Below are 15,633 nucleotides of genomic sequence, written 5' to 3' on the forward strand. Positions count from 1 at the left end.
ATAGCCTACTGCAGGTTCCCAGGCTTAGTTCTGTGACCCTGGCGCTAGCACCAGCTATTTCCCCTGGGCAAGGGCCACAGATCTTTAGTACAAGGTTTTACATGGCATTTGCAGATGGGGGCTGCCATTCAGTCTCTAGCACCTTATTTTCTAAGGAAAACAAGCCTTCTCCACAGGGAACCCCACTGGGGATCCTCCCAGGACCTGGCTTCAGCCTCAGCTCTGTCCACAGTGAGCTCCTAGTTGTATAGCACAAGCTTCCCACATCCCATCTCTATACTCACAGCAATCTAGCAGCTTTTCTCTGAATGGGATTCCAGAGGCCCCAGGAGGCATTCCCTCCAGGGAACTTGTGAGGTCAGGATTGGTCCACTCAGTTCCTCTTAGCCCTCACACTGCCAGTAGCAGCTGGGAAGGCCTTTGCATTGGCTGTAGGGGGAGGGAACACCTTGGACTGTCTAAGGCAGCCCTCCTCCCCCAGTCCTCCCGTGCGGTGCTGGTGGACTTCAGGTCAGCAAGGGAGGACGTCATTTTCAGCACAGGGATTTCAGGGGGGCCACGGCTGCCCCCTTCTCTGACTCGGGCCAGGGTTGCTGCCATGCCCCGCCCTGCGTCCTGCTGAGAGGTTTGCTCAGAGCTGGAGCCAGTTGCCCCGCCTAGGCCTGGCTCCAGGCTGTGCCTCAGGAGATCACAGTCCTGCTCCCTCCCCCCTCGCGACAGCAAGCAGGGCAGTTCAGCAGCAGAGCCTAGAGAAGTAAAGGAAGGGCAGACTGTCTGCATTTCTTTTGGATTTTCCTAGAGTTAGGGTCAAAGAGATGGTTACTTACTGCCCCATGGTACCAGATTTAGACTCGAGTACAAACAGATATACAAAACAAAGAACATATTAAGCACAAAAATACACAGACAATACAGATGCGCGGGCGCGGTTTCGGCATAATGCCGAAAGCAAAATTTCAGACGGAGACTCTGAGGATCCGGATTCCTCGTCTCCCAGAAGAATCACGTACCCTTCGGACTGTGGGGGTGCCCCGAACAATCCTATTCGGTAAGGATTCACAGAGTTACCGATGGGCCAGGCACCACATCCGGCCCCCAGATGCCTCTGAGACGTCTCCCAGGGCTGCGGTCGGGAGTGAGAGCCCGTCGGCTCCTCCGCGGTCCGCCCGATACAGATCTAGTCAGCCAACTAGTACAGAGTCAGTCGCAAGCGCAAACACAGAAACACCGAAACACAGACATTCACGGAAAACAATCGCTGGCCAGCTTACCTCCCGGTGGTGGGTCGGTGATCCCTGGGCAGGGGTCTCCAGATCTCGGTGGGACCTCCAAATGAAAGACCCCAGTGCTGGGCAGTCTTTCAGGCTGAGGAGACCCTCCCAAGGAACAGCGAGTCACTCTTCGGATGCAAATAGCAAGAGGCTTTATTTAATACACAGGTACCTGGGGCGGCTTAGTCTCTCGGAAGACAAGCGCGCCTGCAGACTGGGGGAAGGTCTTTTTATAGGAAAGAGGGCAGCAGAAGCAGATTACAGAAGCAAATGCATCGTTAGTGGTCAGTTGGAATGGGGCAAGGGGCACAGGGGGTTTTTCCTTTCCCAGCACAGATGTATGGGAACAGACATCCTGTTAATTGATGTCCTGTCCTAATCTATGGATATAAAGATCCTGTTTTGCAGCCAGGGACCCTGACCTTACTCTGCACTTACAGTCGTACGTCAAAAGCTTTGTGAAATGACGTTACAGCAGATAAGCTGGGATCTTTCATAGGGGGAGTTGTCTCTTCTGTGAATTACTGATATTCTAAATTGGGCACGTATACTGACTATAGGCATCCTGTTTCCCTAAGCAACCGGGATGTTCTCATTAGAGCAGGCCAGCTGCGGGTTCCTTATCGCTTGAGGCCAGATGGCTGACCGGCTGACCGCGGATATCTTGCCTGGCTTCTCCGCCCTCATTTTCAAGTCGAACTTCCCTGCTCTAATTACTTGCGTTGCTGCAAAGTTTAAGCCTTGCAAAATGGCGTTACTGCTGCTTAGTGAGTGGGGGTCTTTCAATGTAAACCTAGCCTTAAATGTTTTTTAAAAACTTAAAAAGCTGAAAATGTGCAGCGTTGTGAAATGAGTCAGCAGGTGCACCTGTGGACCTGTGCACCCGGACACAAGTTTGGGTTTGCTGGATCAAGCAAGGTTCAACACCTCAGGCACCATCTCCTACTGAGGACTGAGCAGCTCAGGAGCACAGCAGTGATGGAAAACACTAGAAGACAGCAGGATGTATGGGGCATCGCTTCAGTGAATCCAGGAGTGAGGCAAATGAGGCAGAACCCAAAGCTCTGTGATATGACTTTCTTCCTGAAGTTGGTGGTGGAGAGAGACCTACATCCGGGTCCTGAGGGCCCCTCCCTCCCTCCCTCCCTTCCTCCCTTCCTCTCCAGCCTCTGCTCTCTCAGTCTCTTCTCTCTGGAGCTCTGCTATAGCTGTCTCTGCTCTCCTCTGCCCCTCACCTCTGCTGTAGCTGTCTCTGCCCTGCCCCCTCACTTCTTACACACTGGGTCAAGGTCCCCAGGTGCCGGCAGAGAGGGGGAGGGAGGAGAAGGGAGAAGGGGGAAGGCGGAAGGGAGAAGAGAAAGGGAGGAAATGTTTTCTTCTGTGCACAGATTCCTTTTAGCAAAGCAGCTGCGACACTTTCTGTGTCTGCGCTGATACCTTAAAGACAGCAATGTTTTTTTTTCTTTTATTGATTCTTCGTGGATTTTTCGTCACGCAATCTGATCCCACTTATCTCTTCATTCTATTGCATCCTCCCTCTGCTGTTGCAACTTCCGCCCAAACCAAACCAAATGTAAAACATAAACCGAACTGTTACGAAAAAATATCCTAAGATTTTTGTGCTCCGCCCGCACACAAAAATCCAATTAAAACAGATTAAACCAACTTAAAGCGCCCATGTTTTATTAAGTGCAGCGCTCTCGGATGGCCAAGAGCACGGCAGAGGTGACAGAAAAGTGAGAAGCACAGGCAAGCCTGGGACCGCTGGGAGCTTAAATACCCTGTGGGAGTGGTCCTGACCCTCCCCCGGGGAGAAGTCAGGACCTGGAATGCTGGCATTTGGAGTCCAGACCAATGCAACTCCCAGGCCAGGGGGCTGGGATGGATGCCAGGGGTTGGGGTTATGCTCCAACTTAACACAAAATAACCAATGAGAGAGAGAGAGAGAGAGAGAGAGAGAGAGAGAGAGAGAGAGAGAGACAGAGAGAGAGACAGAGAGAGAGAGACAGAGAGAGAGAGACAGAGAGAGAGAGACAGAGAGAGAGAGACAGAGAGAGAGAGAGAGAGAGAGACTGAGACTCTTGTAATGGAAGTTGTAGTGTGGCCCATTGGGTCCCACAGTTTACCCATTACTCCATTCGTCTTTACATTTAAGAGTTCATTACCATGAATCTGGCTCAAGGCCTCTGGCTTGTGCTACCCCAATGGTAAAGGACTCTCACTGGGCCTCCTCTTGGATATCCTGTTACTACCCTGTGTCATGGAGATCCTGCTGTGTTGATCTGTAGGCTCATTCCTTCACATGCTCCAACACTTCCTAGATGAGGGGGATGTGAAGAGTCCAGTAATAGAATATAGAAACAAAGGGTCCAGGAATATAGACATATAAAGTTGGAAGCCCAAACACATTTTGGAAGGTTTTCCTATAATAATATAATTCCTATATAATAAAATAATTTCCTATAATAAAATAATTCCTATATAATAAAAACAATAAAGATGGCAGCCACTGTTAACCTTTAGCAAACACTTCCTCTTTTAAGGGCAGACATCCTGGCAGCCACTGTGCACAGAGGTAAACTTTAACAATTGTCTCCTGCCTCCCAGCTTCCCAGCTAGGCAGGTACTGAGGACAAAGTTTAGCTTCTACCTCATGCCTCTATGGGACCCTCTGATGTGTTCCCTTAATTTTTAACACTCCCCTATGCGACTCTACTCTCTGCCTTGCATTCTTTCAGGGACAGTGAAAAGCAGCTGTGACAGCCATAGGCTTTCGCAACCATCCCAAGCTAACATTCTAATGTCCTTTAACCAAAAGTTGTAAAACTTAATAGGTAATGTGACTTTAAGCCTGACCTCAAGGCTGTAAAAGTTCTTTGATCCACACCTGGTGCTTGATTTTACCTTAAGAGGAGGCCAAAACCAGCCCCCATTGCCACAGTTCCAGAAGCCTGATCTCTGGCTGTGGTCACAGCTATAGCTGACAAGCTTTCTATGTCCCATGGTGATTTTTTTTTTCTGTTTCTGGGATGAAGCTTGCATGTGGTTTAATGGAATTTGGAGATTGGTCCCGCCACCATTGTGTGATCCCAGGCCCAACAGATGTTGGGCTGGGTCAACTCATATCCCTGGATATGGGCCTGGGTGGTAGCTGGGTGGGCCAGCCTGCCAGCTTTCCAGTATGGTCTCTAGTGTCTTGGCAGGCTCACTCAGCCTGCAGCAGGGGTGGAGCCAGCTCACCTTTTCCCAGGACCTCGGACCTGGGTCACCCACACTCACACCATCAGCAACAGCCCTATTGTTTCTCCCAGGAGAGAAGCAGGCTTCAGTATCCTGGTTGCTGTAGGGGCATATGAGGTGGGGGCAGAGTCAGCTCTCCTACTCTCATGCCCTCAGTGCCAACTAGCCTGGACCCCGCCCCCACAACAGGGTTGGCTCTAGTGTGCCATCCAGGCAGGCTGCAGGGCCCAGTCTCCTGTGTGCTGTAGCTGGTGAGGGGCAGGGCTAGCTCTCTCACCCTAGACTCTGGACAGCTGTGTGGCCTTTGGTGGCATCATGGACCTGTGACATTAACACAGACCCTGGCTATGGTAGGACCACGAACCCAGACATGGTCTTCATCAGGACATTCTGTATTCTTCAGTTTGCTGCCGTCCTAATCTGAAGTCTTTCACGCCCTGAACTTTGGAGTTGAATTTCTTTTTGCTGACTTTGGAACTGAACCTGGGCTCCTGGAGAAGAAGCTAGAAGGAAGGAGGAGAGAGTAGAGGAAAGGAGAGAAGGAGAAGGCTTCATTGGAGAGTCTGCAGGCGCAGGGACCACAGGCACTGGCATCCCTTTTACCAGCTGCCTCCTCTAGATGCTGCTTCTGCCTGGGCTGCCAGTTTTTACCCCCTCTTCCCTTCCTCTCAGTGCCCCCCTAAAGCACCTGACCTTTGACTTGCCCCACACTCATGCTGTAGGACTTCCCTAGGAAGCGGGAGGGTGGATGTGTGCTCTCGGGGCTCTGACTTGGTGTGGAGGAGGAGGGTGGCTCACTGGACTGAATTCACTAACTAGTTCTCCTTAGCTACTTCCTCCCCCACCTCCTGACACCCCCAGCACAGAGGGGGTTTCAGTCTCTGCCCACTCCTTCCTCACACTTAGTATATGGTTTCTTCTTCATTGCTTCCTGCCAGCCTGGGAAACCCCCAGCATCCTGTTATTTCTTAAATTAAAGATTAAAGAAAAGATTCTTAAGTCTGTGAAGCGGTTTCCTCAGATCTGGCCTGGTGATGACAGGAGATGAAGCTTAGTCCACATGGATGATCCCTGGTTCTGGACCACTAGGGTGGAGGGACAGTGGGATTCTGGACTGCACAGCTTCTAACTGGCAGTAGAGTCAGGAATGGGGTTTGGGTGGCGCTCCCCAGACAAAGCAATTCAAGCAGAGACCCAGTCCCCCGCCCCCCCCCCATGAACTGAACATTTCCAGGGCCCCAGTCTTTCTAAGATTGCTGTTTCTTAGGGAAAAGCAGGTGAGCGAGGATGACAGTGGACAGAGCATGGGCAATGCACGTTATGAAAATGTCCAGGATCCCGAATATTCTGCACAGTTCATATGCGCTCAAAACCAGAATCAATTTCCTTGGGCCAGTTTTCCATGCAACAACTTTGGGAAGTTTTATTATACCAAAGTGACAGGAGGGGTGATCACTTTAGGGTAGTCCTGGGAATCCCAAAAAACTCATCTCCCCAGAGGGCTCTAGGATCCCAGGGAAAGAAGACGGGTCTCACCCATTTGCATTTCTGGTGGAGCAGTGTATTGAAAGTCTTAAGCCCTGGGCTGAAGTGGCTTCAGGGGTATTAACAGGGACACTTGCCCTTTTGAACAAAGGGACAGCCCTGATGATCTGGGGAATCCAGGTGCAGTTGATTACAAAATAGTCGGTTTACTCGGCCTGTTACGTTCTGACCAATAGAAAAAACGTCTTGGGCGCCTGCCAGCTGGCTTTTAGCCAGCGTCGCCCCAGACGAAGAGGGTGGAACTACGTGCTGATGTGCGGATAAGTACTCGCAGTTGTAAGTTTCCAATCAGACACCAGTCACCAGTGCTGAGGAGGCAGCAAGCTCTGCAAAGATCAGGGGAGCAAAGAACAAAGGACTAGGTTAGGCTTGGAGGAGGGGACACAACCCAACAGGAGCTGTAGCTAGGACTGGACAAGTGACATAGCCCACCCTGGAAGACCTCGCAGTGGGGAGGGTATTCCTCAGGTGACTGTAGACTGCCTCATCACCCCAGGGGGCTGACTGGGAGAAGATATGAGCCCCAGACTTCAAACAACTCAGCTAGGCAACCGCAGAACTCAGGGGTAAGTGATCACTTCGTTAGAGCCTGCTCAAGCCCCAAACCCTAAAGGGGTTTTGCCCTTTCGGTTTCTCCCTTCCAGTCCCGGTACAGTCTAGTGGCTCTGGGATCATATAGGGGGTCATCAATACAATTATTTTCTATCAGGGGACCCTTGCTTGTTTCTGTTCCTACTTGGACCATTGGCTTTTGGAGTCTTCGTAGCTCATTTTGACTAAGTACAGGCTGTGGAGGACTTGGGCGAGCTGTGGGTGAGTCAAATGCCTTTGTCTGCTTAGGGTGGAGGGAGGGTTTAAGCTCAGGCTCTGCCTTGTCTGAGCCAGAACTAGTGAGGCAGGCAGCAGAGGGTGTGGGTGGATCAGGCTCCTGCTGGTCTCCAGCGCCTCTGCAGCCTTCCCTGTTCTCTTGGAGATCTGACCCAGTGGGAAGTTGGGTAACTATGTCCAGCAGGCAGGCAGGAACTGCAGTCTAGATGAAGAAAGAAGTACACTAGAGTCCAGAGAAGCTGACACTGCGCTCCTAAACCAAAGCAGAGCACCTTAGAGGAGCCCAAAGAGGGCCCCAGGTCTCACTGTTCTCCAGAGGCAGCTCCTGCTCCTGTCCTAGGGGGTTTTCCTGCCAGTCTGCAGTGCTGACATCGGAATGCCATGTTCTTCCCCGCTGGAGACAGTTAACAAAGACGCCTTAAATCCCATGTCAAAGTCTCAGGGAATTTCCTCCAGGGCACAACACAATTTGGGAGTGGATTTAGGGTTGGAGAATCTGATTTGTAAACCACAGCTAAAGCTCGTGGGAGGTTAATGAATTTACATGCCTGGATTTGTGGTTCATCTGTCCTGTTTCTTTCTGAAGGATTGAGTCCCAGATACATGTAGAAAAAAAGTGAATTTTGAACCATTGAAAATTTACCATAGTCACAGGTTTAGGAATGAGATGGTCTGTGTCCCAGGCTAGCCCACAGCACCTTTAAATATGATTGTATTGTATCCCCCTTGAGGTTCAAAACTCCTGGGGACATGAGTATTGTGCTTTGGGATTTGGGAGTGAGATGAGACTCTGTCTCCTTTCCATATGGAGAGTGAATCATGGGTGCTGGCTTAGGACTGGGCCTGAAAAGGTGAAGCTGAACAGGAGGGGCTGGGAAGGAATGAGGAACTGACTGCTCAGCAGTGCAAAGAACAGGGTGGAGTCCCAACTACCGACTGGGCAGAAACGAAACTTCTCCCTTTTCAGAAAACGAAAGTGTTCCCTTCTCAGAAATGAAATTGTTCACTTCTCAGCAGTACAGGCTGCTTTAGTTCCTGTTTATGATGGTTGTTGTTTTGCTTTAGTATTTTAGAGGGGAGGGAGGCCCACGGGGTCTGGGTGTGTAGCCCAGGCTGGCCTGTGATTCACTGTTCATTTTTTCCATGTCTCAAGCTCGCAGTGCCCACATCAACCTCACAGGGTCAGCACCATGCTAGGCTCCTTGCAGCCTTTTGGGTGGAGATGAAGAACTTTTACAAGGTGTTAGGGAAAATGTGCTCACATTTGGCCAGCTAAGTCACACCTGTCCCATCTTTCTGTGATTTTATTACCAACCTGCAATTGTGACAGAGTAAGGTATCTGAATGTCATTCTCTTTGCTTCCAAAGGTAGCTGACTAGACACCCTGAACCCCAAGTTCCCTTCTGAGAGAATTTCCTCCGGAGTCAGTGTTATAATTTGAGAAGGAACTACCTGGTTAATTAGACCCAGGGGTCCCCTCTTTGTCTGCCAACACTGGGATTCTAGGCACATGCAGTCTCTCTCAGCTTTCCATGTGGGTGCTGGCAATCCAAACTCAGGTCCTCAAGCTTGTAAAACAAGCACTTTACCTACAGAGTCACCTGCCCAGCCACGGAGACCTTAATGTGACTTCATACTGAGACAGAGGATGAGGGCCTGCCCAGCTAATCAGTAGACACATATGGAGGTGCCCTGGAAGATTAGCAGCGCTAGCTGCTTTCCTAACTGACCCATTTTCAGTCAAAGCTCACAAGGTTTGTGAAAAACAGGAAATTATGGCTAATGCAAAAGCAGGAAGTTAATGGGCAGAATTGCCTTCTGAGAGAGGCAAGACCCTAGAGTGTAGACAAAGTCGTTCAGAGACTTGAGGTGATGTCGAGTTGTAGCGAATGAGATTAGAACTTTTCTCACACCATGTTACAAAGCCGAATACAAAATGAATTAAACATACCAATGTAAGATCAGAAAAGAAAGGTAAGAAATAGGAAAACTACTAGAAGAAGACACAGAAGAAAAGTTCTATGACATTGGTTTTGGCAAAGGTCATTTGGATGTTGCCTTGATTGGCTCTACTGTCAACTGGACAGAACCTAGAATTATCTGGGAAGAGTTTATTAATCAAGGGATCGCCACTATCTGATTGGCTGTGGGCATGTGTGTAAGATTGTGTTGATAATTGATGTAGGAGGGTCCAGACCACTTTGGGCAGCCCCATTCCCTAGCCAGGGAGACTACAACAGCATAAGAAAGCTAGCCAGCCAACTCCATCCCCCATGGTGCCTGGTATATTTCCTAGACTGTGAAGTGGGTTCTTTGGTCAAGGTAATGTTGTGTGGAACAGCAAGCAGGTCTCCTTCAAGTTCCTGCTCTGCTTCCCTCAGTGGTGGGTGGTGATGTGGAATTATTTGCAAGTGAACCTGTTCTATCCCAAAGTTGCTTTTTTGTCCGGATAATTGTCACAGGAACAGAGAGAAAATCAATGCAGATGTTTCCTAAAGCACAATAAAAAAATTCCCAAAGTAGACCTGTGATTCCATCAAACTGGAATGTCACTGCACAGGAAAAGGAGCAATGAACAAGCAGGCAATCCATAGAGGGAGAAAAGGTTTGTAACACACAGTCTGATAAAGGTTTAATATCCAGGGAGATTATGCACTTGACCAAAGGTAAAGAAATAGCCTAATTGCAAAATGGACAGAATGGATACTAATCATAAATAATTTGAAAGCCGGGTTACAGAGATGGCTGTGTGGTTAGGAGCACTGGCTGCTCTTCCAGAACACCAGAATTCAATACCCAGCACCGACATTGGGCTTACAACCACCTGTAACTCCAGTTCCAAGAGATCTGATACTCTATTCTGGTCTCCATGCACATGGCACGTAAGACAAGCATGCAGTCAAAATACCAGCAGCCATAAAAAAAGTCTAAAAAAATTGTGCAACTAAAGCCTTTGCTACATAAAAGACAAAAACCACACAGATTCCAATGGGGGTTTGCTTGGAGGAGACTGAAGACAGTATTAATGACTGGAAAAGAGATAGTGAAAATTAAACTAGAATTGAAAATTCAAAGGACTTAACTATACTTGGAACATCACATCTGAAAACTTAGTAGGCAAATAAGCTTGGCCAATGAATGCAAAAGCTGTGAAAAATAACCATTTCTCCTCCTGTAAGTGACCTGATCTTGGAAAATACGTACCCAGGGATTGTGCTGTTGGCTTCACAGTACAGAATTTGCTTTCTCCTGTTAGGTCTCATTCTAAAGGCTCTGTCTGTTTTACAGGAAGGAAATTCAGGTTGAAAATGAAAACGCTGCTGGGGACATGGCCATCACCGAGGATCTGGAAACAGACTATGCTAAGCTGGTTCTAAAGGTGGAAGCAATCACACTTGGGGAGAAGAATAGAAAGAAGTTGAAGAACCAACCCCTCAGAAAACGGGAGAATGAAAACATCTCTCGAGCTGTGTGTGCCCTCCTGAACTCTGGAGGTGGGGTGATTAAGGCTAAAATTGAAAATGAAAATTTTAGCCTTCCCAGGGATGGATTGGGACTGGATTTGGAAGCCTCTCTTTGTAAATGTCTGCCGTTTGTGGGGAGGCATCTGGACTTCATGACGCGTGGAGGCTACTTGAATATCTTTGTGAAACCATGGAGTCTTGATGTCTTCGGTCTGCCGATCTGCACCCTGAGAACCAATTTGTATTTTAGAAGCTTTTCATCTTCAAGTGAAATGAATGCCGCTGCTGCTCTCGAGTTCCTCCAAGACCTGGAGGAAGTGGGAGGGAGATCCTGTGTCAGACCAGAGCTGCCTGCAAGCAGAGCCTGCCCTGGAGTAGAAGAAGAGAGCGACCTGGAGGACCTGGCTGCTGCGGTTTTTAATAAGACACAATTTCAGCACCAGGAAGACTTCCCCTTCACCAGATCCACCCATGTTGAAGTTACATTGCTTTCTGTGAAACAGCTGCGAAAATGCATCCAAGAACTCATCCCTCGAACTGTATCTGCGTTTGCAAACACTGACGGGGGATATTTGTTCATTGGTTTGGATGGAAAAAAACAGCAAATAATTGGTTATGAAGCAGAGAAGACCGATCTTGTGCATCTAGAGAGTGAAATAGAGAAGTGCATTCGACAGCTGCCTGTCACTCACTTCTGTGAGGAGCAGGAGAAGGTAAAGTACACATGCAAATTCATCCCAGTCCTCAGACAGGGAGCCGTGTGCTCATATGTGTGTGCGCTCAGAGTGGAGAGATTCTGCTGTGCTGTGTTCGCTGCAGAGCCCGAGTCCTGGCGCGTGGAAGACAGCTGTGTGAAGAAGTTTACCACTGAGCAATGGGTCAAGAGCCTGATGGATGGCAAGTAAGCCTCTGACACCACTGGTGACTTCACGCATGCCCACTGGTTATGTGTTACCTGAGGCTCTCAAGGAACACCTAGAGCCTGTGACAATGATAACCTTTAGGCCTGTCACAGCTGAAGGACTTCATGGCTACAAGAGGGCCAAGCCTGCAAATCCCTGAAGCTATGTAACTGGAGAGGATTTCTCAGCAGAGGTCTGCTGCCAACCAACTATTCCCTGCTAGCTGTGGATGGACTTCAGTAGACCAAAGGGAATGCCTTCTTCATAAGATCAGGCTTCAGCCAAGCCTGCAGTGCAGACATTTTTCTCCCTCCTTCCCTCCCTCCTTTCCTCCCTTGTTTCCTCCCTCCCTCCCTCTCTCCCTCTCTCCCTTCCCTCCTTCCCTCTCTTTCCCTCCCTCCTTCCCTCCCTGTCTTCCTTCCTCTTTTTCTAACTCCCTTCCTTCCTTCTTTCTTTCCTTTCCTTCTTCTTTTCTTTCATTCTTTCATCTTTTGTTTAACTTTTTGTTGATTCTTTGTGAATTGCACCCCAATTCCACTCACCTCTTTTTTCCCTCCATAACCACCATCTGGTGTTTCAACCTCACTTGCAGAAGAAAAGCAAAAACTAAATAAAGATTTAAAACAACAAGCTCACCATGGAAGGTGTGGTGTGTCACAGTGTATCACACAGTGTACCCTTTTTCTCAAACATCTTTACTTGAAAAAAAAAATTTTTTTTGCAATGAGTTATTTGTCTGGTCCAGGATTCTGGTTTTGCTACCCTATCAGTACTGGACCTTCCCCTGGACCCCGTTCAGATATACTGTTGTTGTCAATGTCATGGAGATCCTGCAGCTATGCTTCTACAGAACCAGCCCCTTCCCATGTTCTAGCTGTTCATGAATAGGTTAGATGCTGGGGTGAGCCAATTCAAAACCCTGGGTCTTGGCCTTGTTGGTCTATCTGCCCACTCTTCTGCACCTGTGCCACCTGGATCTGCTCTTCACATTGCCCCTGTGAGTGGTAGGGCCAGCTCACCTGAGTGCCACAGCTAGTAAGGGGCAGGGCTAGCTTTTAGACTCTACTGCCCAGGAGAGCTGTATAGGACATTTTCTAAACTAGTGATTAATGTGGGACAGCCCAACCTCTGCATAGGCTCCTGCCTCCAGGTTCCTGCTCTGTTTGAGTTCTTGTTCAGGCTTCCTTCAAGGCCGATGACACTGTGGAAGTGTAAGCTAAATAAACTGTTCCCTCCAACTCCTGCTTTATGGTCATGGTGTCAGTGCAGAAATAGCAACCCTAACTAAGACACCTGCTTAGTGTAAAGTCTGTGAGAAATTCTTCCTGTAGCCACTGGCTGTGCTCTCAGTGTTGGGGGTGAGGAAGGTGGTAATATAGGGTTGGTGAGTCCACATGTGTGGGGGTGTGGGACAGACTGGCAAGAGCAGGTTTCTTGTTTGTTCGTTAAGACAGGGTTTCTCTGTGTAGTCCTGTTTGTCCTGGAACTCACTTATAGTCCAGGCTGGCCTCAGACTCAGAGATCTGCCTGCCTCTGCCACTTGAGTGCAGGGATTGAAGGTGTGAACCGCCACCACTGGCCTAAGGAAGGCATATTTTATCCCTATTGTATCTGTGGGTCTTCTTAGTGAGAACACTTCATGGGGTCAATCCCCCTATCACTCAGAATAGCTGAATCAACATTAAATGTCAAATCATATATGGAATTAAAAATCGATGCCACCTATGTATTTCCAGTTACCATAGAAATGATCGTGTGCCCTATGGTGTGATAATAGCATGAGTAGAATGGGTTCAATCATTTTCCAATTGGATTTAAGGTCCTATCACCCCCTGCCACACACACACACACACACACACACACACACACGCACCTCTGCAGGGAACTTATGTCTGATACTGAAAGTCAAGGCAAAGGCCATGGCTGCAGAAGTCCCAGGGACCAATGGCAAAGCACCTATGCCAGTTGTGAAACAGATGTGCCTTGCCTCTCACACGGCCTTGTAAATATTGGTCTTCACGGATGGCCGCTCCTGTCAGCCTCATAAGGACGTGGTCTGCCCTTACAGTGGGCGGTGGGCACTGCAGAGACGCACACCTGCTCATGTCCTGAGGATAAGTGACACTGTGACAGCTCAGAGGCCGGTGCTCAGGCAAACCCTGCAGACACTGAGCAGGCTCAGAGCAACCTGCCCCAAGGCTTTGGGAGCACAGCACAAAAGAGGTGGGAAAAACAAAACTTATCCTCAAAGTTTGAATTAGAATGACTCAGGCTATGCCTTCATTGTGGTGGAAGAAAAAAAGCCATGGTGTTTTGTTTGTGTGGTCCAGGCTGGTCTTAAATCAGTAGGTCACAGAGGATGAGATGGAACTCGAGATCATTTTGCCTCAACTTTACAAGTGTTGAGATTACAGTTGTGTGCCATGAGGCTTAGCTTTGCGATAATAAAATCTAATATTTTCCAAAGAAAGAAATAACAAGGCAATCTTAAAATTACTATGTAGGCTTTCATAGAGAACAAAGTCAGACACTAACAGTGTATACAAACTCCAAGAGGCACAGAAATGGGGAGGTAAGTCTAGATATCAGTGAGTCTTGTGGGGCTAGGGAGATGGTTCAGTGGTTAAGAGTACTTTGTTTTTACTGAAATTCTAGGTCAGGTCCAAGCCTCTTGTGGGGTTTCATAACTATCTGTAATTTCAGTTACTTGGGATATGCTGTCCTCTTCTGATCTCTGCAGGCACCATCCACACAAGCAGCAAACAGCCATGCAAGCAAGGAAAACACTCAGACACATAAAAATATTCTTAAATCTAGTTCAGCATGGTTGGGTAGCATGTGGGTATAACACTATGAGGACAAGGCAGTAGAATTAAGAGCTTGATAAGAAGCTATATAAGGTGCCCAAGTCAGGCTAAGATACATCCAACACTTCGTCTTAAATAATTAAACGTAGTATAGAAGTGTTTGCTGAGGGTGTAACTTAGATGACCTAGGTTTATTCCTGTGAACCCATGAATCACTCCAGCCCCACCAAAGCCAATCAGCATCTATGACGTCTATGATGTGTCTACAGCTTAGTTCTGCTGCTTCCCTCTGAAGTGTGCACTGTTTACATTGCTGGTTGCCATGACAGCATCCTGAGGGCAGAGTCCATCATGGCAGCAGGGATGGAGGGGTGGCTGGAGGGCCTCTAGCTATGAGGGATGGAGTGTGAGGTAACAGGTCCACTGTGTGCAAACTGAGGCAGCAGAGAGGAGTGAATGCTGGTTTCCTGGTGTCTTCCCGGGTTTATTTAGCCCAGGACACCAGGTCATGGGCTACGGACCCCATGTCGGGTACATCTTCCCTCCTAGCTAAACCTCTGTAGAGAGTTTCCCACCAACAGAGCAGAGACAAGTTTCACAGAAACGTCTAAGTGTGCTCAGGTTGACACTGGAGATTAGTCATCAGCATATCAATTTCAAGTTAAGTTCCACTTGAACTGGAATTCCCTTCCTTTGGTTATAGTCTCGGGGACAGTGTTATAATCTGAGTGTGTCGTCTTCACCCACCCTAAAGTGGACGTGGTGCCACTAAGGAGGTGAGCAAGGCTAAACAAAGTCCTCAGGGTGAGATAGCACATGGACCATGTCCTTAGGAGGTGACATGGCAGGGTGCTTTCTTCCTATTCCTTATGTCCCTGTGGCCATGGGAGCATAGATTGACTGGCAGCTGAGTAGAGTGCCCCCCCCCCCCCCCATGAACCCTGCTCTGCCTCAGTCTTGGTCTTGGACTCCAAAACCACAAGAACTGTGGGAAATGAATTTCTGTTAAGCCACTCAGTCTGTGGTATCTCCCTCCTGCCACGCATGTACCCTAACACAGGATACAACACTAGGAGTATTCTTCTAACTAAACACTGACAGACACTTTGCTATGTCAATCTAGGTTCAAGGTATATATCAGATGCAAAAAGCATGTTAGCATGTGCTAGCCCCAAGTTTAGTAACCTCTACAACTAAAAAAAAACAAAAACAAAATAAAAAAACCAGAAATTATTAAGATTCTTAAATTAAATGTTTGTATTTGTGTGTGAAAGAATGTGTATGTGCATATGTGTGGCTTTCCTTCAAAACAGACTCTAGAATTCCCGTCAGCATGTTGCACATTGTTGGGTTGTGTTAGGGTCTGTTTAAGATTTCCACACCATGGAAAATCATGCTACAAAAATTGTCTGAATTTTTTTTTGGTTAAAAACACCTTTCTAGATAAAAGTAAAAAAAATAATAATATTACCTCCCTTATATCATTTGAAGGAAAAATAATAATTCTAGATATATAAACCCTCTCAGCTGCCTTGGAGTAGAAAATCTGAAAGTAAATATGTTGCTAACCCCACT

The 15,633-nt window shown here is 48.0% G+C and overlaps 1 protein-coding gene across 1 annotated transcript; it reads left to right on the forward strand.

Moving 5' to 3' along the window:
* Positions 1–6,432: 6,432 nt before the first annotated feature.
* LOC121456061 (schlafen family member 12-like) lies at positions 6,433–11,881 on the forward strand. The gene is made up of 2 exons (XM_041663867.1): positions 6,433–6,622; positions 10,174–11,881. Exons 1-2 carry the CDS (start codon positions 6,573–6,575, stop codon positions 11,252–11,254), a joined length of 1,131 nt encoding a protein of 376 aa, XP_041519801.1. The 5' UTR covers positions 6,433–6,572; the 3' UTR covers positions 11,255–11,881.
* Positions 11,882–15,633: the final 3,752 nt, after the last annotated feature.

This window comes from Microtus oregoni, unplaced genomic scaffold (assembly GCF_018167655.1).
Source record: "Microtus oregoni isolate MIOR12 unplaced genomic scaffold, Mior012 000015F_ref0000493, whole genome shotgun sequence".
NCBI lineage: Eukaryota > Metazoa > Chordata > Mammalia > Rodentia > Cricetidae > Microtus > Microtus oregoni.

What these genes read in the sequence shown, in the direction of transcription:
- LOC121456061 (XM_041663867.1), top strand. Translation starts at nt 6,573, where the DNA reads ATGAGCCCCAGACTTCAAACAACTCAGCTAGGCAACCGCAGAACTCAG. An exon ending in GGCAACCGCAGAACTCAGGG is followed by an intron (nt 6,623 to 10,173) that starts GTAAGTGATCAC and finishes TCTGTTTTACAG; the next exon opens with GAAGGAAATTCAGGTTGAAA.